Source organism: Salvia hispanica, chromosome 4 (assembly GCF_029641045.1).
Source record: "Salvia hispanica isolate PSC_SH4W2 chromosome 4, Shi_PSC_v1, whole genome shotgun sequence".
Lineage (NCBI taxonomy): Eukaryota > Viridiplantae > Streptophyta > Magnoliopsida > Lamiales > Lamiaceae > Salvia > Salvia hispanica.
In genome coordinates this window covers 54641580-54665526 of record NC_142695.1, presented here as the reverse complement: position 1 = coordinate 54665526, position 23947 = coordinate 54641580, and the positions used below count along the sequence as shown (strand labels likewise).

Below are 23947 nucleotides of genomic sequence, written 5' to 3'. Positions count from 1 at the left end.
AAAGTCTCCTAGCGGGTGGCAGGGTTTGAACCAGTGACATCAAGATACTAAGTACGTATTTCTAGAAGTATTGTTTGCTCGATTTTTTAAATACTGTCAAGTTTGTTGATGTCTAGCGGATTTGGGACGACTCTATATGTTATGAGGAAGTCGTTTTATTTCTAGAGACTATAATACTTCAGTCCAAAAGCACTAGCCAAAAGTATTATACTATTACTTTGTCCCGTGAAAAGATACTTTCATCTACTACACCACTTACAATTGGTTTAGTTGTGTTTTTCGTAGTAATTTCCATACACTTAAATATTCTTATGGACTTCGGAAAAAATAGCACCTTAGGTACACAACTCGATAAATTTTCTCATATTTAAACATGATATACATAGTTTTTACCTACACAGTTGCGAATTTGCCCTTTCTAGATGGATCTTTTTAGCCTATCCAAAGTCTTTCCACCAAAGTCCGCAAAACTCTATTAAATTCGATTTTTTAAGTTGTTTTCATTCTCACGGCGCGACATTTTTCTCCAATGATCGGATTCACTTATATTTTTCGCCCTGTTTCCATAGATAGCAATGGCGAACGCATAGCCTTTGTCTTTCGATTCTGCAACGACCTTATTCACTAGGTCCGATCCACTAATTTGTTTTCATGATACTGCAACTCATGATAGGGTGTATTTATTGCACACAAAGTTTGGCCTAATTTTTGTTGGCTAAGAAAGGAAAAAAATTGAAGAGCAGTCAACATCAGAGCTAACAAATCCAACTGCTTCTCCTCACTCCATTGCTGCATTTCATCACCAAATTGATTTCATTTCATCGCAAACTCCGCCTCCGCCTCCGCCGCCATGCAAGCCCTCCAATCCACCGCCTTCCTCCACCCCTCCCCGCTCGAAACCCTCCGCCGCTCGCGGCAGCACTCCGCCGCTCTACCCAGCTACAATGCCAGAGCCACAGCTAAGACGAGGCGCCCTCTCACAATCTCCGCATCGACGGCCACGGCGCCCAAGCGCGAGACGGACCCGAAGAAGCGCGTGGTGATCACGGGAATGGGGCTCGTCTCCGTGTTCGGGAACGATGTGGACGCCTACTACGAAAAGCTGCTGGCCGGTGAGAGCGGCATCACTCTCATAGACCGCTTCGACGCCTCCAAATTCCCCACGCGATTCGGCGGGCAGATTAGGGGCTTCCAGGCGGAGGGATACATCGATGGCAAAAACGATCGGAGATTGGACGATTGCTTGAGGTACTGCATTGTTGCGGGGAAGAAGGCGCTCGAGAGCGCGGATCTCGGCGGCGAAAAGCTTGACAAGGTAATTGGTGATTTCCGGTGCTCGATTCAGTTACAATTTTGGAGAATTGTGGTTTTGATTAGGTGTTTTCTGGTTGGATTTTGCTTAGTTATGTTTCGAGTTACTGTTGATTTATTTATGAGTAGTTGATTGGTTGAACTGGATGAATAAATGCCGGAACTTAAATCGATGATTCTGATCGAATTTCTTAGCACCATTGAATGGATGCATGACTTGATTAATTTTGATTAGAATTTGACTAATTGTTTTTTAGACCTTTTGTAATTCTTCTTCTCATGTGAAAGTTCTCAGTGTTCTTTAATTAGGTGTTTTCTGGTTGGATTTTGCTTGGTTATGTTTCTGAGTTACTGTTGATTTGTTCATGAGTAGTTGATTGGTTGAATTGAAATGCATGCTGGAACTAAAAAATTAAGGTTCAGTTTGCTTTTTTACATCGGTGATTCTGTTCGAATTGCTTAGCATCATTGACTGATTGGATGACTTGATTTATTTTTATTACTATTTGATATGGAAGCCTGAGATTTGATGTTTAGCCTGAGATTTTAAGAATAAACTTGACTGATTGTTTTTTAGACCTTTTAAATTCTTCTGCCCATGTGAAAGTTGTTAGTGTTCTCTTCTCATTAAGGTCACAGTTATCTGAAATCTATTGTTTTGTTCCAACTGCAGATTGACAAGATTCGAGCTGGTGTTCTGGTTGGGACAGGAATGGGAGGTCTTAGTGTATTTTCTGATGGTGTTCAGGCTCTAATTGAGAAGGGTCACAGGAAGATTACTCCATTTTTCATCCCTTATGCCATAACGAACATGGGATCTGCATTGCTAGCAATTGATCTTGGCTTGATGGGGCCAAATTATTCGATTTCAACGGCTTGTGCTACTTCAAATTATTGCTTTTATGCGGCTGCGAATCACATTCGTAGAGGTGAAGCAGATTTGATGGTAGTAGGTGGGACTGAAGCTGCCATTATTCCTATTGGACTGGGAGGTTTTGTTGCATGCAGAGCTCTATCTCAAAGAAATGATGACCCGAAAACTGCTTCTAGGCCTTGGGACCAAGATCGAGATGGCTTTGTGATGGGTGAAGGTGCTGGAGTCTTGGTAAGTTAGCTCCACTCTCTGTGTGTGTGAATGAGCTGTGATCATTTGTTTACTGAGCAGCAAAGTAGTTGATATTTTGTGGGAGAACTTTAACTCAGATGCTGAGATGTGTTCCTCGGAACATATCCATGACTTGTTAAGCCAACTGCATGTGGGCAGTGTGTTGAAACATCGGAATGGGTTTCTCTCCTCATTGTGTAGAATGTACTGCATATCCATATTTATGATTGTACTATGGGCACATTCATATTGTATTGGTGATATAGGCTATTAAGTAGAGTTGGAATAGAACCAATGATCTAAAATAGTTGTCTGAGTATAAAATTGACTCGTTGTATTTGGGGGTTATGAATCATATTAGAGCTACAGTTGGTTGGCCCACACATCCATTTCACACATAATACTTATACAGGTGTGCATGATGGAGCACAAGTATCAAGCCTATATACGGATAAGGGACACGGTTTAGTTGAAACATGAATAGTGAATTATATTGAAAAAGAAAACAAAGGCAGTTAAGACCCTTTAGATCTTTTCTTTCTTCAGTTTCTTTTCCTCCTTTTCATTACTTTTGAATATTGAAAGAATTCTGTCATTGTATATGAATTTGCTACTATCAATAGATTATCTTGATCTTCCTTTAAAAGTTTGTGCTAGATGCTGACTATATATATGTGGGTAAAAGGTTGATGCTGAGCAGAATACCATATCTTTGAATCAATTGCCTGACCTTTAGTTTTGTCAAATTTCTCAACAGGTTATGGAAAGTCTGGAACATGCAATGAAACGAGGTGCGCCAATAATTGCAGAGTATTTGGGTGGTGCTGTCACTTGTGATGCTTATCACATGACTGATCCCAGGGCTGATGGGCTTGGTGTATCTTCATGCATCCTGAGTGCCCTTGAAGATGCAGGTGTTTCCCCTGAGGAGGTGTGATTTCTTCCCAAACAATTCATTTTTGTGTTCTGTTTGTTTTTCCTGCATCCACCAACTAGAAGAAGTAAGACAATTAAACAAAAATGCTCCAAGTGCATGTTTTCACAAGTTATTACAAACTTTACTCTTAGTTCAAGGAATTTTCCTAGTCTAAGTTCTTCTTTGTTTCATTTTTCTCTATTCCTACGGAAACTCTTATCGTGCCCCTCAGATATTCTGGCAAAATTTGTAGAGGCTATGAGATGTCACTGGCAAAAAAAATGTAACTGAATACCAATCCTTGTCTGGACCTGTCTAAAATGTTATTGCTTGAATGCTTTTGCATTAGTAACAGATTCGAGTCCTCTTTCAGGTTAACTATATAAACGCCCATGCAACTTCCACTCTTGTTGGTGATTTAGCCGAGATAAATGCTATCAAGAAGGTATTCAAGGACACTAGAGATATAAAAATCAATGCAACCAAGGTAAGCCCCGAAGCTCTGTATTTGTGCTATGCTCGTAATCTTTGCTTGAGTACGTGACAGGTGGTAGAGTTCTCATTTTTTTCATGTTATTCCAGTCAATGATAGGGCACTGCCTAGGTGCTGCCGGTGGTTTAGAAGCCATAGCAACCGTGAAAGCCATCACAACAGGCTGGCTTCACCCTTCAATAAATCAATTTGTAAGTCCACAATGCTATTGCATTTAAAATGGAGCTCTTTCAGATTCAGCCACCCTCTTTTAGCTTTATACACAACATTAACTACCGTCTATAATTACTCACGTAGAATCCAGAGCCTTCTGTTGAGTTCGACACTGTTGCAAACAAGAAGAAGCAACACGAAGTCAATGTTGGTAAGATGCTTCCCAACTCCAATTTCCCCTACCTACATCATCCGGTGATCTCTCTCGTGTGGAGACATACATTACGGGTTTCTTAATTTGTTTGTGATTGTTATCATATGCAGCGATTTCAAATTCATTTGGATTTGGCGGGCACAACTCCGTTGTAGCATTTTCTGCATTCAAGCCCTGATCATGTTAGAAATCTACCATATACACGGCTGATCAGAGGCGCTCTCTCGTCTGATTTCGCACTCTGGGAAAATCCAAACGAGGGATTTTTGCATTCTTTGCTGTGAGTTTAGCTTTTAGTTTGAGGACTATTGTAATTTATCAGTTTCATGAATGTAGATACTGCCGGGTAATTCAAATCAACTTACACTGCACAACGTTTGAATTATCACCATTCATCAATTTTCCTTACTTGGGAATTCGGTTTTTTATCTTTGACAAGTTTTTTTTTTTATATTTTCAAAAATATCTGAAACTATATTCTTGTTCCAGAAAAAAAAACACTACTCATTTTACTACAAACTTAATCTCAATTTTTTGGACTATATTGGTTGAAAATACAAATCCAAAATTCTTAATTTTTTAAACTAATTTTTAAAATTGTAGGACATACTAAAATCCAAACAAATTACATAGTTTTTGTTACAAATTTTTATAATAATAATAAAACGTTTGTTTACTAAATAATACTCCCTCCGTCCAAAAAAAATAGATCACTTTTGCCATTTTGGGATGTCCACAAAAAATAGATCACTCTCTAAAAATGGAAAGTTTATCTCTCGTACTTTTCCCACTTTTTCTTCTCTCTCATACTTTACTCACTTTTTCTCCCTATCTCCCTTACTTTACCTACTTTTTCTCTTCATCTCTCTTACTTTACTAATTCTATATTAAAACCCGTGCCGAACAACAATAGATCTATTGTTTGTGGACGGACGGAGTAAAATATTACTTATATTTATAGAATCGTTATAATAGTGTGATTCAGAGTGAGATAGAAGCAGTAAAAGAATTCGATTATTGGAAAAATGATTACGGAAATCACTTCATATGATTATTCACATCGATATTCTATTTTACTGAAATATACAGTAGTAGTACTTGTCAACACTAGTACTTATTAAACATGCTATTTAGTATTTAGGGAGTAATTAACTAGACAAATATTATTACAAATATTAGGAGAACTAAATTAATCTACTAGTTTAGTTTTTTTGCAGTATGGGAAGGTTTTCCGGTTTGGTAATCGCAAGGAGAGTAAGAGAGTAAGAAGGAAAGTAAGAGAGTAAGAAGGAAAGTTTGATTAATTACAGCAAACGGCTATAAATATAGAATTGTTAACCCAGCAATTCACACGTCTAATTTCTACTCTTCATTCTTGTTTCTGATCTAGCAATGGAAAATCCTCAGAAAAAAACGCTTGGTCGAAGGAAGATTGCGATGAAGAAAATCGAGAAGAAAAGCAGTCTTCAAGTTGCCTTTACCAAGCGCCGCGGCGGCCTTTTCCGCAAAGCCACCGAGCTCTCCATCCTATGCGGCGTCGAGATCGCAATTCTGGTCAAGTCTCCCGCCGGCAAACTCTACTCCTTCGGCCATCCCTCCGTCGAGGCTCTCATCAACTCTCCGGCGGCGAAGAGGAGATTGCCTTACGGCAACGATGGTGGTCTGCAACTCCAGCAATTGGAGCAATTGCTCAACTCGTTGGAGCAAAAGGTTGAACAAAATCCCAACAATTGCGGCCTTCCATTGTCAATTCATGATGAACAACCTTCTTCTTCTTCTTCTTCAAATGTGATGGCAGCAGATGAGTTTGTGATGGATGCAGCACTTCAACAACTCATCGCAGCAGATCATGACATTGTGATCGATACAGATAGCTTTTGGGATGTTGAAGAAGCTCTTGCCTTCTTCAATTGATTACATCAGAATTGTCGATCACCCTAATTATGTGAATACATTCATCTCCAAAATTAGGGCTTTTATGCTATCTTCATATCACTATCATGTACTGTCACATTTTACGTTGATATCAGATTAATTCTCAATTCAATTGTGTTGTTTTTATGCCTTTGATACTTCCACACTCGTACAAATTGTTGAATACAAAATTGGAGGTTCTCGATCAAAATTAGGGTTTTTATGTGAACATATAGATCTACATGATTTAATGTTGATAGTAGATTAGTTCTCGATTCAGTTGTGTTTTTTGTTCTTATGATTCTCCAACACTCCTACGGACACATCAAAATTGGATAAATCTCCCACACTACCAAAATTTTACTACAGTTTTGGGTAATTCATTTTTTGTGTAAGAATCAAGTCAAAGTAAAGTGAAATTGAGTTATGAGTTCATGTAATTAAGGAAAGTTACAAGATGTTTGTACTGAGGCAAGTGTGTTTGTATTAAGGAAAGTTCCGGAAAGATCTGTACATAATCAACAAATTTCCAATTAAACTAAATCAGTTATGAACAAGCGTGGTGGTAGTGTTTTAGATTTTTGATTATGTCATCAAGATTGGAAGCATTTAATGATTTTTTTTTATTTATTTTAGAGTAACGTTAACTTTTATCGTATGGTATACATAGAGAAAACTTCACTATTTATGCATGCAAAAACCTAGCTATAAAGGCAAATGTGCCCTAAAAACATGATATTATAATTAAGTTAAAATATATACTCGAATTTAGTTATAACTTCTATATCGGAAATGCCTTTTTTTATAGTTTGGATGCATCATAATATGAGTATTACTTAGTGTAAAGATTTAATTGATAGTTATATGAATGATATTCTTACATCTTACGAAGTTTTAAGGAAAATGAACTTTTATATATAGGAGTATAGTACTAATATAACATAGTTTGAAGCTTATTGACATTTGTATTATTGATTTATTTCACAGAGAAAATTGAATAACATGATTTCAAGGTCAATTAATTTATACTCCATGCAACGAATTTCACTAAACAAGCTCAATCAAATTTTTATTGGGCCGAAGGTGAACTGAATAGAAGTTACATGCTTTAATTAATTGTAATCTAGAGCTGAAATTCGAAATTCCAGTCCAACCAAAAAAAATACTACTAATATGGAGTATAATCAACTCGAAACTACTGTTCAGAAAACACCCAAAACTCTATTTTAGATAAAGGCAAAAAATAGAAGAAAAAGTATATAGAAAAGAAACTAAAAATTTGAATACTACAAAATATAAACAAGAACCATATATACATAGTTGAAAAATGGGCAATATTTATTCCCTCCGTCCCAGATAATTTGTCCTATTTTTTTATTTCGAACCGTCCCACATAATTTGTCTCATTTCACATTTTACTATTTTTGGTAGTGGACCTCATATTCCACTAACTCATTCTTACTCACATCATATTATAAAACTAATATACAAAAATAGGACACACGTTCCATTAACTTTTTCAACTCACTTTTCATTACATTTCTTAAAACCATGCCCGATCAAAGTGAGACGAATTATCAGGGATGGAGGGAGTATGACTCAAAAGAGAGAAGTGTCTTAAATTAATTGATGACACGTTTGCCAAATTATTCATGCAGTTTTAGTGATTTTATCAATTTTAATAAAAAACTTTGAAATATTAAAATTTAATTTTAATTAGTGTTTACGGAGGAGTAGTACTTAGAGCATCCGCAGCGGTTTGAAGATCTTGTCCGTCCGTCCGTGCCGCTGAGCACGAGCTAGTCCGTCCGCCGATGAGAGTTGTCCGTCCGTGCCAGCGGCACGGCGCTGCTCTTAGCTAAGAGCACGTCCGTGCCGCTGAGCAGCCATACGTGGCGTGTTTTTATTGGCCAACGGCATAGTCGTTGGCAAATTCAAATTTTAATTTTTTTTTTAAAATTCATAAATAATTCAAAATAATACCAAAAAAAAAAAATATATATTTTTGGATTCCCAAAAAAATAGAGCCGTTTATAGACGTTTTTTTTTGGATTTTTTTGATTTTTTTTAATCCCAAAATCATCTATAAATACACACATTCATCATCCACTTTTCACATCAAATTATCTCTCATTCATACTTTTTCATACTAATCATCTACATCTTCCTCTCTCACCCAAACTCTCTCTAAAAAATTCAAAAATGGATTTCACCAATCTCATTGCGGAAGCGGAGCGCGAAGAACAAGAATATTATGAACAATATCGTGCCGCCTATGAAGCCTATCGCCGCCAACGCCCCTCCTCCTCAACCAACTAGAGCAAAACGTCGCTACATCCCTCGTGATCGAGAGGGAGCCCATGAAAGGCTCTTTGCCGACTATTTTTCCGACCACGCGGTATCCACAAGATTACTTTCGGCGCCGTTTTCGCATGTCAAAACGGTTGTTTATGCGTATTGTCAACACATTGTCCACCCGCGTTGAATATTTTCAAGAAGGTGCAGACGCAACCGGTCGACAAAGTCTCACGGCGTTGCAAAAGTGTACTTGTGCCATCCGACAACTTGCTATTGGGCAAACGGCTGACCTCTTCGACGAGTATTTGCATGTCGGTGAGTCAACTGGAATCCTATGCCTCAAGAGTTTTTGCGACGGCGTTCGTTCTGCTTTCGGCGAGGAATTCCTTCGGGCACCCACCACCGACGATTGTCAACGGTTGCTTCGTCTTCACGAAACAGTCCACGGTTTTCCCGGTATGCTAGGCAACATTGACTGCATGCATTGGAAGTGGAAGAATTGCCCGACTGCTTGGAGGGGGCAACACTTAAGCGGGCACAAAGGTGGCGGCCCAACGCTTATCCTTGAAGCGGTCGCCGACTACCGCCTATGGATTTGGCACGCATATTTCGGTGTTGCCGGATCCAACAACGACTTGAACGTGTTATATTCTTCACCACTCTTCGATGATGTTTTGAATGGTGTAGCACCGGCGATCGACTTCACCGTCAACGGAAATGCATACCACATGGGTTACTATCTCGCCGATGGTATCTACCCAAGGTGGTCGACTTTCGTGAAGTCGTTCAGCAATCCACAAGAGCCGAGACGGATTCTTTTTGCGCAGCGTCAAGAGTCTGCTCGGAAAGACGTCGAAAGAGCTTTTGGTGTCCTTCAAGGCCGATTCAACATTGTGAAGTCCCTTTCTCGGCTTTGGTACGTTAAGAATATCGCCGACATCATGTACACGTGCATTATCTTGCACAACATGATTATAGCTGACGAAGGACCGATGGCGGGTAACTTTTACGACGAGGATGAAGCCGGAAGCTCAACCGCGAGGTCTCCCCCACGCCGAGGTGTGCATACGACGGTGAACGAGAGGATGGAAAGAAGACACACAATGCGCGATACAAGAGCCCACACTGAGCTACAAAAAGATCTAATCAATCACATTTGGGCGAAATTCGGCAACGAGTAGTGTAATTTTTAATTTTTAGGATTTTATTTGTATAATTTTTAATTTTTAGGATTTTAATTATGTAATTTTTAATTATTTTGTAATTTGTAATAGTATTTCGGATATTTTAATGCATTTTAATATTGTGGAAATGTTTTTATAATAATAGAATGGTGGGACCCTTGAGCTTGTCCTTAGCTAAGAGCACGAATGTGGGTGTTGTGCTCTTAGCTAAGGACAAGCAGTAAAAGTGGGTCCGGGCCCACTTCCATGCTCTTAGCTAAGAGCACAGATGGGGATGCTCTTAGTACTAATATTTTTTGTTCCATTTTCTTTAATTTCATAATTCAATATCATTTTCTAAACATACATCAAACTTTCATCCTAGTAATTATTGAGTCTAATAACATGACGTAGGACTGTAGGAGTACAATTTTTCTTTTTTGAAAAATATTTGAAAATTTGATTAATAAAATAATACAACTGCCAAAAAATTGCATTGAAAATTTTATAGTAATAAAAGTATATTCTCATTTTCTTATCCTATCATTGATTTCCCCAAATTCCGCTCGTGCGCATTTTCCACTCACCGATCGGTCGCCGCAGAGCCCTCCGCCACGATCAATCGCCGCCGCCGCCGAGATGACTAAAATTAAAACGACAACTTCATCAGCTTCCACTTCTACCAAAACTAACGGGTAAAACAAGTTTTAGTTTCATCAATTTTCCGCCCAAAATGTGCTGACAGAGCCTTTTTCTTTTCTTCCAAAGGAAAATTGGCGTGCTATTGAATCATGGTGAGACCAAGAAGAAGGCTGGAAGGAAGAAGACGGCGCGAAAAATTATATCGAAAATTGACGCCATGAAACCTAAGAAACCTCCACCGGCTTTCTTCTATTTCCTGTACGTATTTCGTTTGTCAATTTATGTAGAAATCATGGAAAATTATGTATGTTTCTACTTCACTATATTGATTCAATGTGTGTGTGGCTTTGTTTTGAAGAATTGAAGTGTTTTAGAGTGTGATAATTAGGTCTTATTGATGTATTTTGGGGAAAAAAGGTAGAGAACAAAATGCAGCTTTTATTGGATGTTCAACACTGTTTAACTAGCAATTGAATGATTCTGAATTCCCTTTATTCGTCTTCCAAGTTGAATTCAGTTCAAGTTTTGTGTGCTGAAAAAAGGTTGTTATCTTTTGATGTATTGTAGTTGGTTGTTCTTGCTGGCTGAGGTTTGTTGTGAACTTGTTTTACTTTTCCAATATTGCATCTGCTGTTGTTTAGTATATGGAAGAGCTTGCTATCGTTGAGTGGTTTGTCATAGATTTTAAGCGAAACACTTTAAGTATGAAAATACTCTTTCGAATTCACCAAATCTTGAGAAGATACCGAAATTGCAGTTTTGCACCTGAACACCTCTCTGCAATGAATTTTTGATGTTCCAGGCAGGATTTTCGTAAGGAATATCAAGAGATGAATCCTGATATCAAGTCAATGTGTCATGTATGTACTGCAGAGACCCAATATGGACTAATCATCTGTTGTTTATGTTTCTGGTTTAGTGTGAAAATGTCATGGTTACAGCGTTATTGCAGATCGGGAAAGCATGTGGGGAGAAGTGGAATACGATGACATATGAGGTTTATGATCTAACTTTTGCAGCTATTCATCTGAGAGCTTAGTGACTAATTTTATGATTTGGGGAGAATCTACACTCTCTTGAAACTATATTGTGTAGACAAATTGGAAAGTAAATAGGAGAAAAGTTACGTACTTCTTCCACTTTATTTAGATGAGGCAGTACATCCCTTTTTGATGCGTGAGATGAAGCAAGTATCTCGATGAATAGATTTTGGGTCCTGCATTATTTGTTTTCTCTTTCATGTCTTGTCATGGTCTTCATCCTATGTAACTTGGTTGCTCTGAGTTACTGCATTCATAATGTTGCTTGATTCAAATGTGCTTGTTACGTTGTAAGTTTGAGCATTCACCTGAAGTGCAGCTTGTTACGAAGCACTGTTGCCATTTCTGATGCATTATGGTTTCTGATCTGTAGGAAAAGGTGAAGTACTATGATATCGCCACTGAAAAACGAGCAGAGTTTGATAGGGCTATGGTAAAATTCACTAAAAGAAAGGTAAAACTGTAGTAAAATATAAACATTTCCACCTTCTGTATTGCTCCATAACAGAGGGAGAAAAGAAAAGGTAATGATAGGTAGACATTTCTTTAACATGATAAACAATTTGCAGGAGAGTGGGGATTTTGATGAAGACGAGTCGGACCTTGATGCCGACTCGGATTTTGATGGATGAAACTGCTACACTAGGGTACAATGCTCAACTGTAGATGCCACTTTCTCGACTCTGTTTCTTGTATCCGTATCTGTATAATCTTTTGTGCAGAAAACTCGATTAGTTTTAGGGATATCACAGTCTTGAGTATTTGATTAAATTTAAATGGTCTTCTTACCCTAAATGTACAAGCTCACATGATTGTGATTGCAGACATGTTCTAAACCTTGCTGTCTATTGCATGATTCAAGTGGTGGGAGTTGCCATTATGTACATTTTTAGTTTGAACTGCGTCTTAAGCATCTATACCCACACTTTCCCATACACTCTCTTGTATATTGTTGTGTAGATCCATACCTTATTTAGTGAAATCAAGAAATCTGGTATAAATTGTTCTTTTTCTCAGGTTCACTGCAGTTCTATCAATCAGATAGAAATCTTGACATTTTGATCTTGTTCTTTTGATGCTATGATCTTCAACGCGTTGTACACTAATTTAAGAGAAAATGTCTTACCAATTTAGTTGTGCTTCGTAAGTTCTTTGTATCTGAAGCACTAGAGATTTAAAACTTGTGAGTAGTAGGTTTTGTCCGATATTTTTGTAAAGGGCAGTTTATACTAAGAAAGAATGAGATGGAATGAAGAAATGAAAAAATGAGGAACAAAATGGAATGAAGTACAACAAATAATAGAATGTTGTGGTTGCCTTCAGTGTCACGCTGTTTTCATTGATGCATGATAGTGTCAAGTAAGTAAGTCATCAAGTCATATCAATGCTGATATATTGATTGGTTGAAAATGAGAATGAATCAATCTTGATTTTAATGTTGATACGCAAAAATCAGAATTTGAAGAAAGTTTAAGAAAGTTTAAGAATTTCCGGTCAATTATCATTTTTTAAATAAATATGGAGAAATACAAAGTGGATTTACAAAAGAAAGTACGTTCAGTGCATGCATGCATGCTGTTATCAGATTTGAATTTAGCGATGATATTATATATTTTTAAATTAATAATAATAATATCACTGAGTAGTTTGAATAATAATAATAATATTAATATTAATATCCTAATAAAGTAAACGGCTTTCCATTCCCACGGAAAACGGAGGACCATGAAAAAAACCAGTTTCCCTCCTTATTTCCCTTCCCTCTCTCTCTCATCGTCCCACAATCAATCTCATTCCGCTTCAACAACAATTCCACAACGCGGAGGAGGAAGAAGAGGAGGCCGCCGCGGCGCATGAGGTGGTAGCAGCACAGAAATGGCGGCAATTCCAGGAATGATGGACATTGCCAAGCTCAATCAAACCATTCTGTGCTACGCCGAAACCATTTACCGGTTCAATGGCCTCTGGGAAGGCCCCGATCCATTGACCCCCCTCATTTCTCTCTTCCTCATCCAGCTCACCTTCTCCATGGGCGTCATCCACCTCCTCGTCTTCGCTCTTAAACCCTTCAACCAACCCCCCTTCATCGCTGAAGTCCTCGTAACTCCTTTTCCCCCTCCGATTCCCTTCAATTTTGATCAATTCGTTGATTTAGGGTTTGCATTGTGTTGAATCGATGTTCAATTTTGTTTTGATTTGGTATTTTGTTCGATTTTCAGGGTGGTATACTGTTAGGGCCAAGCGTATTTGGGCGAATTGCGGCATACAGAAAGCTCGCATTCCCAAATTATTCGTTCAGAATATTGGAGCCGATGGCGCATTTATCCATCACTTACTACGCTTTCTTAATCGGATTGAAAATGGATGTTAGAGGAATTATGCGAACTAGTCCAAAGGCTATGAAGGTAGCTCTCTCTGGCATCATCATCCCTTTCTTTGTTGGCTCAGGGTTATACTTCATTTTCCAAATCGATAAGCCGGAGAGAGCTGGCTGCCTCTTCTGGGGCGCTGCCCTCACCGTCACCGGCTTCTCCGTCCTCACCAAGATCCTCGACAAGCAGCAGATGCTCCACGTCGAGAGCGGGAAGACCGCCCTGTCTTCGGCCCTCATCAACGAGACGTGCTCATGGGGCTTACTTGCCCTCGGATTCGCTGTCACGAGCTCCCAGTCAAACATGCAGTGGTCCGTGATCAGCACTGTGGCGTTTGTCCTCGGCTGCGTCTACTTTGTCCGCCCCGGCCTTAGCTGGATCATCCGGAGGGCCCCCGAGGGGCAGGGGTATAGTGAGTTCTATATATGTTCCATTGTGTCCGGGATGGCCCTTAGTGGGGTCATCACGGACGCGTGTGGCACGCACCCGATGATCGGGGCGTTTGTGTTCGGACTCATCATACCTAATGAGGTGCTCGAGGTGACGATCGTGGATAAGTTGGAGGATTTCGTGATGGGGATTCTGATGCCGGTTTACTTTGTGGTTTGTGGGCTGAGGACGAATGTGGATTCGATGTCGAATGAGACTTCTTGGGCTGTTGTTTTGCTGGTTATACTCTTGGCCTGCGGTGTCAAGGTGCTGAGCGCTCTCGCGGTCTCGGCCTTCTCTGATATCCCGGTCGATGAGGCGATGGCCGTCGGGTTCATGTGCAATACCAAGAGCGTGATGGCCTTGATCATTCTTGAATCCGGCCAGATACAAGGGGTAGTGTGCCTCTGTTTTTGTTTTTGTTTTTGTTTGTGTTTGTGTGTGTGTTTGTGTTTGTGTTTGTGCTAATGTAAAGTGGCAATGGTTGTTTTTGTGTTCTTGATAGGCATTGAGCACGCAGACATACTCGGTGATGATCGTGGCGGTTCTTGTGATGACGATGATCGCAACGCCGGCGGCTGTCTGGTTCAAGCCGGTGCAGAACGTGGTGGCGTACAAGAGGCGCACGGTGCAGAAGGCCAAATCGGACGAGGAGCTCCGAGTGGTGGCGTGCATCCACACCACGCGCAACGTCCCGAGCATCATCCACCTCCTCCGCACGTCCAACGCGCGTGCCCAGTCCCCGATGAGCGTGTTCGCCCTGCAGCTCGTGGAGCTCGTGGGCCGCGCCTCGACCATGATGGTCGTGCACAGCTCGCGCAAGGCCGGGCTGCGCAACTCCAGCACGGTCGAGCTCCAGGCCGACCAGATCATCACGGCCTTCGACAACTACGAGCTGCGGTCCGAGGGGGTCGCGACGCAGGTCATCACCGCGCGCTGCCCCTACACGACCATGGACGACGACGTGTGCACGGTCGCGCGGGAGCGCCGCGCGTCCTTTCTCGTCATCCCGTTCCACAAGCAGCGGAACGCGGACGGCGAGATGGAGGACATCAACCCGTCCCTCCGCAGCATCAACGAGGGCATCCTCGATAACGCGCCCTGCTCGGTCGGCATCCTGGTCGACCGAGGGGCCGCGGAGACGCAGGACCACGCGCAAAACGTCGCGGCCCTGTTTTTCGGAGGGCCAGACGACCGCGAGGCCCTCGCGTACGCGTGGCGTATGGCCGACGAGACGGACAGCAAGCTCACCGTGGTGAGGTTCATCCCGAGCTCGGAGGCTGCCAGCGCAAATCACGAGGCGGCCGGCCACGTGAGCCTCGAGATCGACACGGAGCGCGAGAAGCTCCTCGACGACGACTACTACAACAAGTTCAGAAACGCGACGGCGAACAGCGCCAACATCCGGTGCTTCGACCTGGTTCTCGACGACGAGGAGGAGACGATCAAGGCGATCAAGTCGATGGACGAGCACTACCACGACCTGTACATCGTCGGAAGGGGAAGAGGGATGCAGTCGGCGCTGACGACGGGGCTTGCGGACTGGTGTGACTGTCCCGAGCTGGGGCCGATAGGGGACCTTTTGGTGACGTCGGAGTTCGAGTCGTCGTTCTCGGTGATGATCGTGCAGCAGTACAACGAGTCCGGGAGGTCGAGGGAGGGGTCGTACAGGTCGGCCACGTCGGTGAACTATGCCGGAGAGGAGATGGTGAGGGAAACGGCGCCGGTGGAGAGCGAGAAGTTTGAGTCTTTTGGGAGTTTCAGGAAGTGGGATCATGAAAATTGATGGACGGATTGATGCAATCTAGTTGTGAGTTGTATTAGGCTTGTTGAATGAGTTTGATTGTGGCAATTGATGTTGTTCTTGTTACAGTTTTTCATAATGAGAGAAACTTTCACTTTTTGTTTTCATTTCAGTTTTCTATATGGTAGTATTTCATAATCTAAAGTTAAAAAGAAAATTGAAGACAACGGCCGAAAAAGTTATAACTATTCATTTAATGTTTGTGTTAGGACCTTAGAGCAATAATAGGGCTTTGAAATGGAAATGACAAAGTTAAGAATGTCACATTTTAATCATGGATAATTTTATGATAATGAGTTAGAATCTGTCATTCAACTAAAACAATCTCACGGTCTAATCTTAGAGAGTTAATTAGTTACTCATCCAATTAAAATAATCTTAATACAACTTAATATTAGATAGATAATAATTATACGATAATGAGTCATAACCGCTAAACAACACTTATTATACTACGGTGGTGTTTGGTTGACAAGATAAAATAATACCAAGATATAATCTAGGATTGAGTTGTGGGATTATTTTAGTCATAGAGGATTAGCTAAGACTAATTATCCTATGATTATCCATAGTTGAAGGACTTAATCTCATGAACCAAACACACTATTAATTTAATCCGGGATATAATCTTGCAAACCAAACACCCCCTACTGCTATTAATTAATAACCGTTGGGAGTCTATGGTCTTCGTTTTAACAGTAACTAATGCATATAATTATTAAGGATCTTTCTTTGCCTTGGGTGGTAAGGCATTAAAATTAGTCAATAAATATTGAATTAACACAAGATTACAACTGTCGTTTGTCGTGAGCATTAGGTAGCTTTCGACCGTTGATTGCCAAATTGCAGCCACAACGGTTAAGCATTAAACAGAATATATTTGCTGTAATTTTTAGTTTATTTTTGAATTCTTTAGCCACTTCAAACTTTATTTTATTGTCTTCTTTTTCTTCTAGTAGTATATCTTTTCTCCAACTTTTGGAATCTTGACCTATTGTTGAATGATTATAACGGAATGTTTAACCCAAAAAAATTCTCCATTAATTAAGGGAGCACAATATAGACACAAATTTTATCTTAATTTAGAGAATACTATGATTTCTGTAGTGATGCAATATTTGTAATTAATAATTCAAATTTTATGGCCCTCCAGATTAAAATCGAAATTCTAAATATTAGTAATATTAGCTTAAAAAATACTACTAATATTATACTACCTCCGTCTCCCAAATATTGACACACTTTGCCCCGATAAGAATTTTAAGAAATGTAATGGAAAGTGAGTTGAAAAAATTGGTGGGATGTGGGTCCTACTTCTGAAGTATTAGTTTTATAATAAAATGTGAGTAGGAATGAGTTAGTGGAATATGAGGTCTACTACTAAAAATTGTAAAAGTGAAGTGTGTCAAACTTTCAGGAACGAAACGAAATGGTAAACTGTGTCAAACTTTCAGGGACGATCGAAATGATAAACCGTGTCAAACATGTAGTATATAATTAAATGGAATTTTGAAGTATTTTAGAAATATTAATTATTTTCAATGGAATGAATATATTACTATACATATTTAGAATTCTACATTAATTTAGGAAAAGATTGTTTTTTACTCAAATTAAATATCTGAATAAGAATAACTTTCCCATTACTCCAAAATAATCTCCTAATCAAACTGGAAATCATAAAGAATTTTATCAAAGATCTTCAAATCAAATAATTTATCGAACAAGTGCTTGATATTTATGAAAAATCAATCAACTAATTCAAAGTGAAATAGAACGCAGATTAAATCATTCAGAAGTTTCACAACCGATATTGAATTACAGCAGAAATCATAAAGAATATATCAGTAAAATTAATACAGCTGATGTTAGCCTTTACACATAAGTATGATCCAGGAAAAAGATCAAACTGGAAAAAAATGAAAAAGAAAACAGCAGCCATAATAATGAAACATCAGATCAAATCCTTCAGTCAGTTATCACTCCAGAACCACGTGCTTGTGCGATTCAATTCGAGAAGGGGAGAAGAAAAAAAATCAAAATCAGAAATGGCATCCGCAGCAGAGGAAGAAGAAGCAGAGCGCGGAGACCAAACACACGGCCTCGAAGGCGGAGACGAATTTGAAAAGGACGTCATCTATGAACCAGAGGTGCAGATTGAACCTCTTCTTCCACCGCAATGCGGCGGAGCCCCTCAACTTCCACCGCCACGAACTGCCACCGCCGCTGCTGCCGGAGGAGGTGCTTCTCCCGCTCTCGCTCCGGCTGCTGTTCCCCTTCTTGTTCAGCCTCTTGAAGAACAGCGAGAAACTCGAAGATTTCTCCATGAATCGAATCCTCCGCTGATCTGATTGAGATCGTGAAACGGCGGTTGGTTACGACAATGAGTTTTGGGTTTTTTGTTTTTTTAGTATTACGAGAAAAACGGGAATTAATAGAGGGGAGAAAGTAGAATAACGGACGTCATCAGGGGTGTTTTGGGAATTTCACGTAGTGTTTATGTGGGCCCCTGCGAGTAGGCCTTGTATTTAACGGTTCCGCGTTTTCGTGGGGTTGAATGGGATGGATGTCGTGCAATACTTGGTTCTACTATGAACAGCCTGTTTTCGATACTTCCACTCTTCTTGTATTGCTTTATTTGTAACTTATTAAAATTTGATCAATAATGATTTTCTCTGTAAATAGTAATTATTTTTTTTTTTGGCAAATAAAGAATAAATAAATATAAATTTTAAAGAAATTGTAACGATGAACTCGAACGTGTGATCTTTGGTTTGACATCAACCACTCTACCGCTAGGCCAACACATGTAGGGATGAGTAAGTAAATCTTACTGAAACCATCATACCTTATAACTTATCGAAAATTTGGTAGGAGAAAAACCGTAACTCTACCTTACCAAAAAGATTTCGGTATGACGATTTCAATACTGACATTTTTCTTTATTTTCGGTATGCCAAATTAGACAATCCAACAATCGGACATCACTAGCTCGCCCTCATTTCCTTCGTAGTGAGTCGCCGGTCCCGCCCCCTCTTGCAACATAACCTAATGGTTCTCCATTTTAGTGGGGTGAATAGGGAAAATGTCATGCAATTGTTGATTCTACTATGAGCAAGCTCCTTTACACTACTTCCATTCTTAATGAGCTCTTCTTAAAGAGGATTCTAGTAATTGAGTGATTAAAACTCCGACATATTGGATTGGAAAAGAAGGATTTTGTGAACATTTTTAAATTAAGTGAAATTGCCTTTTTCTTTTTAATGCAAATAAATAGATTTCTTTGCAATACAAATTTGGATTCTCAAGGTCGTATAAGATATATTTAGGGAATGGGACATGGATACTTTACTTACCACAAAACAACTAATTAAACAGAAAAAGAAGTACTACTAGTTTTATTCAATTGATAAGTATTGTATTTTCATAATTGTCTTTAAGAAAAAAGCATAGACATAATAAATAAACATAGGAGCATGTATGCAATTCTAGTATCATTATGTTTTGCTCATGTCAATGGTCAATAGGTTTAAGTTGAATAAATATTTTACACTATAAGTCGACTTAACTACGTAAATATTACGTACAATTTAACTTTTATATAGTATATATTTATAAATATAGTATAGTCCCATTATAGAAATAACAATTACAATTTTTTCCTCTTTAAATCATGAAATGTATGTTAAAATTTGTAAAGAATCTCGTTTCTGTCGTGAAAGAAAAGCACTTTTGAAATATTCAATTGAGATTGAAGCTTTGTGGTATTAAAAGACAAAGGCGTCAAAAGTGACAAATAAATGATGGAAAAGATATAACGAATATTTTTCTTTGCTTTTGAACCGATATTCCAATTTTCTTTCTTCGTTGTATTTTTCTATTTTCTTGCTGGCCATATATATGAATTAATCAGATATACTTTTAATATATAAAATTTGATATTCTATTTTTCTTGCCCAACTACTAGTATTTAATTCGAAGGGTATAATTTTGGTTCGTTCAATTTTTTTGTAGACCATATATAGAAAATCAAAATAAGAGTACTCTTGCAGTAAGAGATCTTTCACGTCTATTCATAATAAAGAGAGATAAATAAAAGAAATATATATAAAAAATAATCCCAGGAGTCGATGTTAGTATATGTATGTCTTTTGATTTTTAGAGTTATTAGTATTAGATTTTTTCTAGCTCTGGTTTTGTTTAAACTTCAATTCTCAGTTAATGTAAAGCATGTAAACCTATCATAATATTTTTTAAGTTATTTATGTAGTTTATATATTGAAAGTGTATATACTTTTACCAACCAAAATGCATGATAAAATTTTGTACTATAAAATTGCGCGTGGTATGAAATAAAGTACTAATAAACTATTGTTTTATTGGTTGTTCTTATGTGTGGCTGCAATAGCTAATCATATTAAATGTAATTAGGCCTTATTGTCATTTTGCCTAACAAACTGCATATGTATATTGCTTTGTTGTCACACTTTATGCGGCATTTAATTGAAATATGCTCAAAATCATGCAGGCCAGCCATTGCCCACGAGGCACATTTTTATATCTAACAAATCAACCTCTGCTAACTTCCATTTTTCTTCTGTCGCCAATCTTTAATGTTTGGTCTATCGTTCCAGTTTAAGTCCTATTTTTATACTTTCTCCATCCCTATATAATAGGGACATTTTTTTTCGAATACGAGATCTAAAAAAAATATTTTAAATGAATTGAGAAAAACGAAAATAAAATAGGAAAAAAATAACATAGATAAATGAATAGGAAATAAAGTAAAAAGGAGAAAATATGTTGTTTTTTTGAAAAAAAAAAAAAAAAAAGGAATTGTTTCTTAGTAAAACAGCCCGAAATAGATATGACAACTCAACTATTATTATTTTTTAATTATAAATTTAGTATTTCATATATCCATCAATCAAGTTATCATTATACTAATTCACACACAAATGACTGTAAAAATCACATAGCAAGAGCTTTATATAAAAAAGCGCGAAAATAATTTTATAGTACAATATTAGTTGGACGAGTACTGTCTTTATTTGCTGTATACATATTGTACACATCCTATAAAAAAATTGAAAAATAGACAATTCATTCAGACATTTTATACGGTTTGTGAATTATTCATATAATATCACTGCATTTTTGGTATATTTTGTGAATTATTCTGCAAATTTCCTATCTTTAAAAAAATTTCAAAATTTACAATTTATTTCTTATCAAAATCAATCGAGAAGAACAAAAATACGGCTTATGATATAAATGGGCTCCCTCTACGGCATACGAATTAATTTGAAATGGAATATATAGTAAATAAATATTGTTAAAAACAAATGTTTCCAGTGTTCTTTTAGGATCAGCAATGAGTTTTCAGTTGATTATCAATATCCTTTTTAGTTGGGCCGGATTTTGAATTTTAGTTTTTGATTGGTTATAATTCATCCTCGGCCCAATAAGATATAATCTAAAGCTTTAAGGGTACATTAGCCTTTATAACTAGTTTTTTGCATGCATAAATAGTAAAGTTTTCTCAACGTATATATACCATAGTGTAAAAGTTGCACCAAAATTCATTAAATGCTTCCAATCTTGATGACATAATCAAAAATCTAAAACACGCTTACCTTATTTAAGTTTGGAAAGTTGTAGATTTTGTAAAGATTTTCCCTCAACGTTCTTTAATTTAAACACACTTGCCTTAATACAAACATCTCGATGCTTGCCTTATTTACATGAACATAAAAAACCCTAATTCAGATGTGAAAAAACCCCCTAATTTTTCGAGATGAATTTATTTGCATAGTTAGGCTCCCAAAATGTGATAATTCTGATAAGTGGTGAAGACGTTTCTTCATAATCATAAAATTTATCTGCTGCGATCATATTGCCTTAATACAAACATCTTGAAACTTGCCTTAATTATATGAACATGACCAAATCTATTGACTCAATTTTATTTTGACTTGATTCTTACACAAAATAATGAATTATCCAAAACACTTTGTAGTAAAATTTTGGTAGTTTAGGAGAGTTATGCAATTTTGTGCGTGTAGTAGTGAAAATTTGGTAGTTTGGGAGATTTACGAAATTTTGATCAAGAACCACCAATCGTTTATTCAACAATTTGTACGAGTGTGGAAGAATCAAATTAAAGCATAATAACAACACGATTGAATTGAGAATTAATCTATTATCAACGTAAAATGTGACAGTACATGATAGTGATATGAAGATAGCATAAAAGCCCTAATTTTGGAGATGAATGTATTCACATAATTAGGGTGATCGACAATTCTGATGTAATCAATTGAAGAAGGCAAGAGCTTCTTCAACATCCCAAAAGCTATCTGTATCGATCACAATGTCATGATCTGCTGCGATGAGTTGTTGAAGTGCTGCATCCATCACAAACTCATCTGCTGCCATCAGATTTGAAGAAGAAGAAGAAGGTTGTTCATCATGAATTGACAATGGAAGGCCGCAATCGTTCGGATTTTGTTCAACCTTTTTGTCCAAGGAGTTGAGCAATTGCTCCAATTGGTGGAGTTGCAGACCACCATCGTTGCCGTAAGGCAATCTCCTCTTCGCAGCCGGAGAGGGGGCCACGCGGTTGATGAGAGCATCGACGGAGGGATGGCCGAACGAGTAGAGTTTGCCGGCCGGAGATTTCACCAGAATAGCGATCTCGACGCCGCATAGGATGGAGAGCTCGGTGGCTTTGCGGAAAAGGCCGCCGCGGCGCTTGGAAAAGGCAACTTGAAGACTGGATTTCTTCTCGATTTTCTTCATCGCAATCTTCCTTCGACCAAGCGTTTTTTTCTGAGGATTTTCCATTGGTAGATCAGAAACAAGAGTGAAGAGTAGAAAATAGTTAGATCGAATGAAGAGAAATTAGACGTGTGAATTGTTGGATTAACAATCCAATATTTATAGCCGTTTGCTGTAATTAATGAAACTTTCCTTCTCACTCTCTTACTCTCTTACTCTTTTACTCTTACTTTCCTTCTCTTACTTTCCTTCTTTGCGATTACCAACCGGAAAACCTAGCCATACTGCAAAAAAACTAAACTAGATTATTTAATTTACTTCTCCGCCTATTTGTAATACTATTTGTTTAATTATTACTAAATAGCATTTTTAATAGTAGTACTAGTGTTGTACAGTATATTTCAGTAAAATAGAATATCGATGTGGATATTCATAATTCATATGACGTGAATCATTTCCCAATAATTGAATTCTTTTACTGCTTCTATATCACTATGAATCACACTATTATAACGATTCTATAAATATAAGCAATAAATTAGTAAACAATTTTTTATTATTATTACAAAAATTTGTAACAAAAACTATACCATTTGGTCAAATTTTGGTATGTCCCACAACTATGTAGTTTAAAAAATTCTGAATTTGTATTTGTTCTCAATTATTTCCATGATAAATAAAATTGATTGTCGACGTGATGTTGTTCATATTTTTTAATCAAATGATAATGTTATTCTTATGCGCAGGTTTAATTCATCCGTATAACGTCGACATATGTATTTTGGCTCTCATTTCATATCAAATTTCACCAAAAAAAATTCGTATAATCGAGAACAAATACAAGAATCATGGTTTTCTAACAATTTTATAATACTAATAATTTATAATAATTATAACAAAAATAAAAATGATAAGTATGTCTTTAATTATGAAAAATACACACGTGTTTAATTAAATATATATAGAGAGAGGGGTGGAAGATTGTTTGACAGTAAGATTTTATGCTATTTACTCTTTTTGGTGGCACCATTTAATTACATGCTCCTAAATGATTTTACAAATTTGTAAAAAAATAATACTTCAATACTTATTTCATTATAAGTATAACTATCTGTAAATAACAAATATAGCATAGGAAAAGAGAATGATAAAGTTCGAATATCATATATTAATAATAATATTATTATTATTATTATTATTATTAATTTTTATTTAGTTTAGTTAATTTAATTGCTATACATAACAAATCCACTTCTCCTTTTCCCAGTCAAAATCAATTCTCTCGATAAATACATATATATATATAGAGAGAG

At 37.7% G+C, this 23947-nt stretch overlaps 5 protein-coding genes across 5 annotated transcripts; 4 read left to right on the top strand and 1 right to left on the bottom strand.

The window, feature by feature from the left end:
• Positions 1-707: 707 nt before the first annotated feature.
• On the top strand, positions 708-4600 carry LOC125191917 (3-oxoacyl-[acyl-carrier-protein] synthase I, chloroplastic-like). Its single transcript, XM_048089351.2, has 7 exons — positions 708-1315; positions 1985-2416; positions 3174-3347; positions 3706-3819; positions 3915-4016; positions 4123-4189; positions 4303-4600. The coding sequence occupies exons 1-7, from the start codon at positions 851-853 to the stop codon at positions 4368-4370; spliced, it is 1422 nt and encodes a 473-aa protein (XP_047945308.2). The 5' UTR covers positions 708-850; the 3' UTR covers positions 4371-4600.
• An 832-nt stretch (positions 4601-5432) lies between these two features.
• LOC125195447 (agamous-like MADS-box protein AGL61) lies at positions 5433-6165 on the top strand. The gene has a single exon (XM_048093595.2). The coding sequence runs from the start codon at positions 5585-5587 to the stop codon at positions 6104-6106; it is 522 nt and encodes a 173-aa protein (XP_047949552.2). The 5' UTR covers positions 5433-5584; the 3' UTR covers positions 6107-6165.
• A 3937-nt stretch (positions 6166-10102) lies between these two features.
• LOC125192700 (high mobility group B protein 14-like) lies at positions 10103-12148 on the top strand. The gene is made up of 6 exons (XM_089070196.1): positions 10103-10262; positions 10336-10467; positions 11012-11069; positions 11162-11206; positions 11623-11703; positions 11819-12148. The coding sequence occupies exons 1-6, from the start codon at positions 10207-10209 to the stop codon at positions 11879-11881; spliced, it is 435 nt and encodes a 144-aa protein (XP_088926322.1). The 5' UTR covers positions 10103-10206; the 3' UTR covers positions 11882-12148.
• An 809-nt stretch (positions 12149-12957) lies between these two features.
• Positions 12958-15961, top strand: LOC125193409 (cation/H(+) antiporter 15-like). The gene is made up of 3 exons (XM_048091192.2): positions 12958-13349; positions 13469-14446; positions 14556-15961. Exons 1-3 carry the CDS (start codon positions 13125-13127, stop codon positions 15834-15836), a joined length of 2484 nt encoding a protein of 827 aa, XP_047947149.1. The 5' UTR covers positions 12958-13124; the 3' UTR covers positions 15837-15961.
• Positions 15962-22169: 6208 nt separating this feature from the next.
• LOC125195446 (floral homeotic protein AGAMOUS-like) lies at positions 22170-22700 on the bottom strand. The gene has a single exon (XM_048093594.1). It carries the CDS (start codon positions 22698-22700, stop codon positions 22170-22172), a length of 531 nt encoding a protein of 176 aa, XP_047949551.1.
• Positions 22701-23947: the final 1247 nt, after the last annotated feature.

Coding starts and splice junctions, on each gene's coding strand:
- LOC125191917 (XM_048089351.2), top strand. CDS start 851: ATGCAAGCCCTCCAATCCACCGCCTTCCTCCACCCCTCCCCGCTCGAA. Junction 3,820..3,914: donor TAAAAATCAATGCAACCAAG/GTAAGCCCCGAA, acceptor ATGTTATTCCAG/TCAATGATAGGGCACTGCCT. Junction 4,017..4,122: donor ACCCTTCAATAAATCAATTT/GTAAGTCCACAA, acceptor TTACTCACGTAG/AATCCAGAGCCTTCTGTTGA.
- LOC125195447 (XM_048093595.2), top strand. CDS start 5,585: ATGGAAAATCCTCAGAAAAAAACGCTTGGTCGAAGGAAGATTGCGATG.
- LOC125192700 (XM_089070196.1), top strand. CDS start 10,207: ATGACTAAAATTAAAACGACAACTTCATCAGCTTCCACTTCTACCAAA. Junction 11,070..11,161: donor ATATCAAGTCAATGTGTCAT/GTATGTACTGCA, acceptor GCGTTATTGCAG/ATCGGGAAAGCATGTGGGGA. Junction 11,704..11,818: donor TAAAATTCACTAAAAGAAAG/GTAAAACTGTAG, acceptor AACAATTTGCAG/GAGAGTGGGGATTTTGATGA.
- LOC125193409 (XM_048091192.2), top strand. CDS start 13,125: ATGGCGGCAATTCCAGGAATGATGGACATTGCCAAGCTCAATCAAACC. Junction 13,350..13,468: donor CCTTCATCGCTGAAGTCCTC/GTAACTCCTTTT, acceptor TTCGATTTTCAG/GGTGGTATACTGTTAGGGCC. Junction 14,447..14,555: donor AATCCGGCCAGATACAAGGG/GTAGTGTGCCTC, acceptor TGTTCTTGATAG/GCATTGAGCACGCAGACATA.
- LOC125195446 (XM_048093594.1), bottom strand. CDS start 22,700: ATGGAAAATCCTCAGAAAAAAACGCTTGGTCGAAGGAAGATTGCGATG.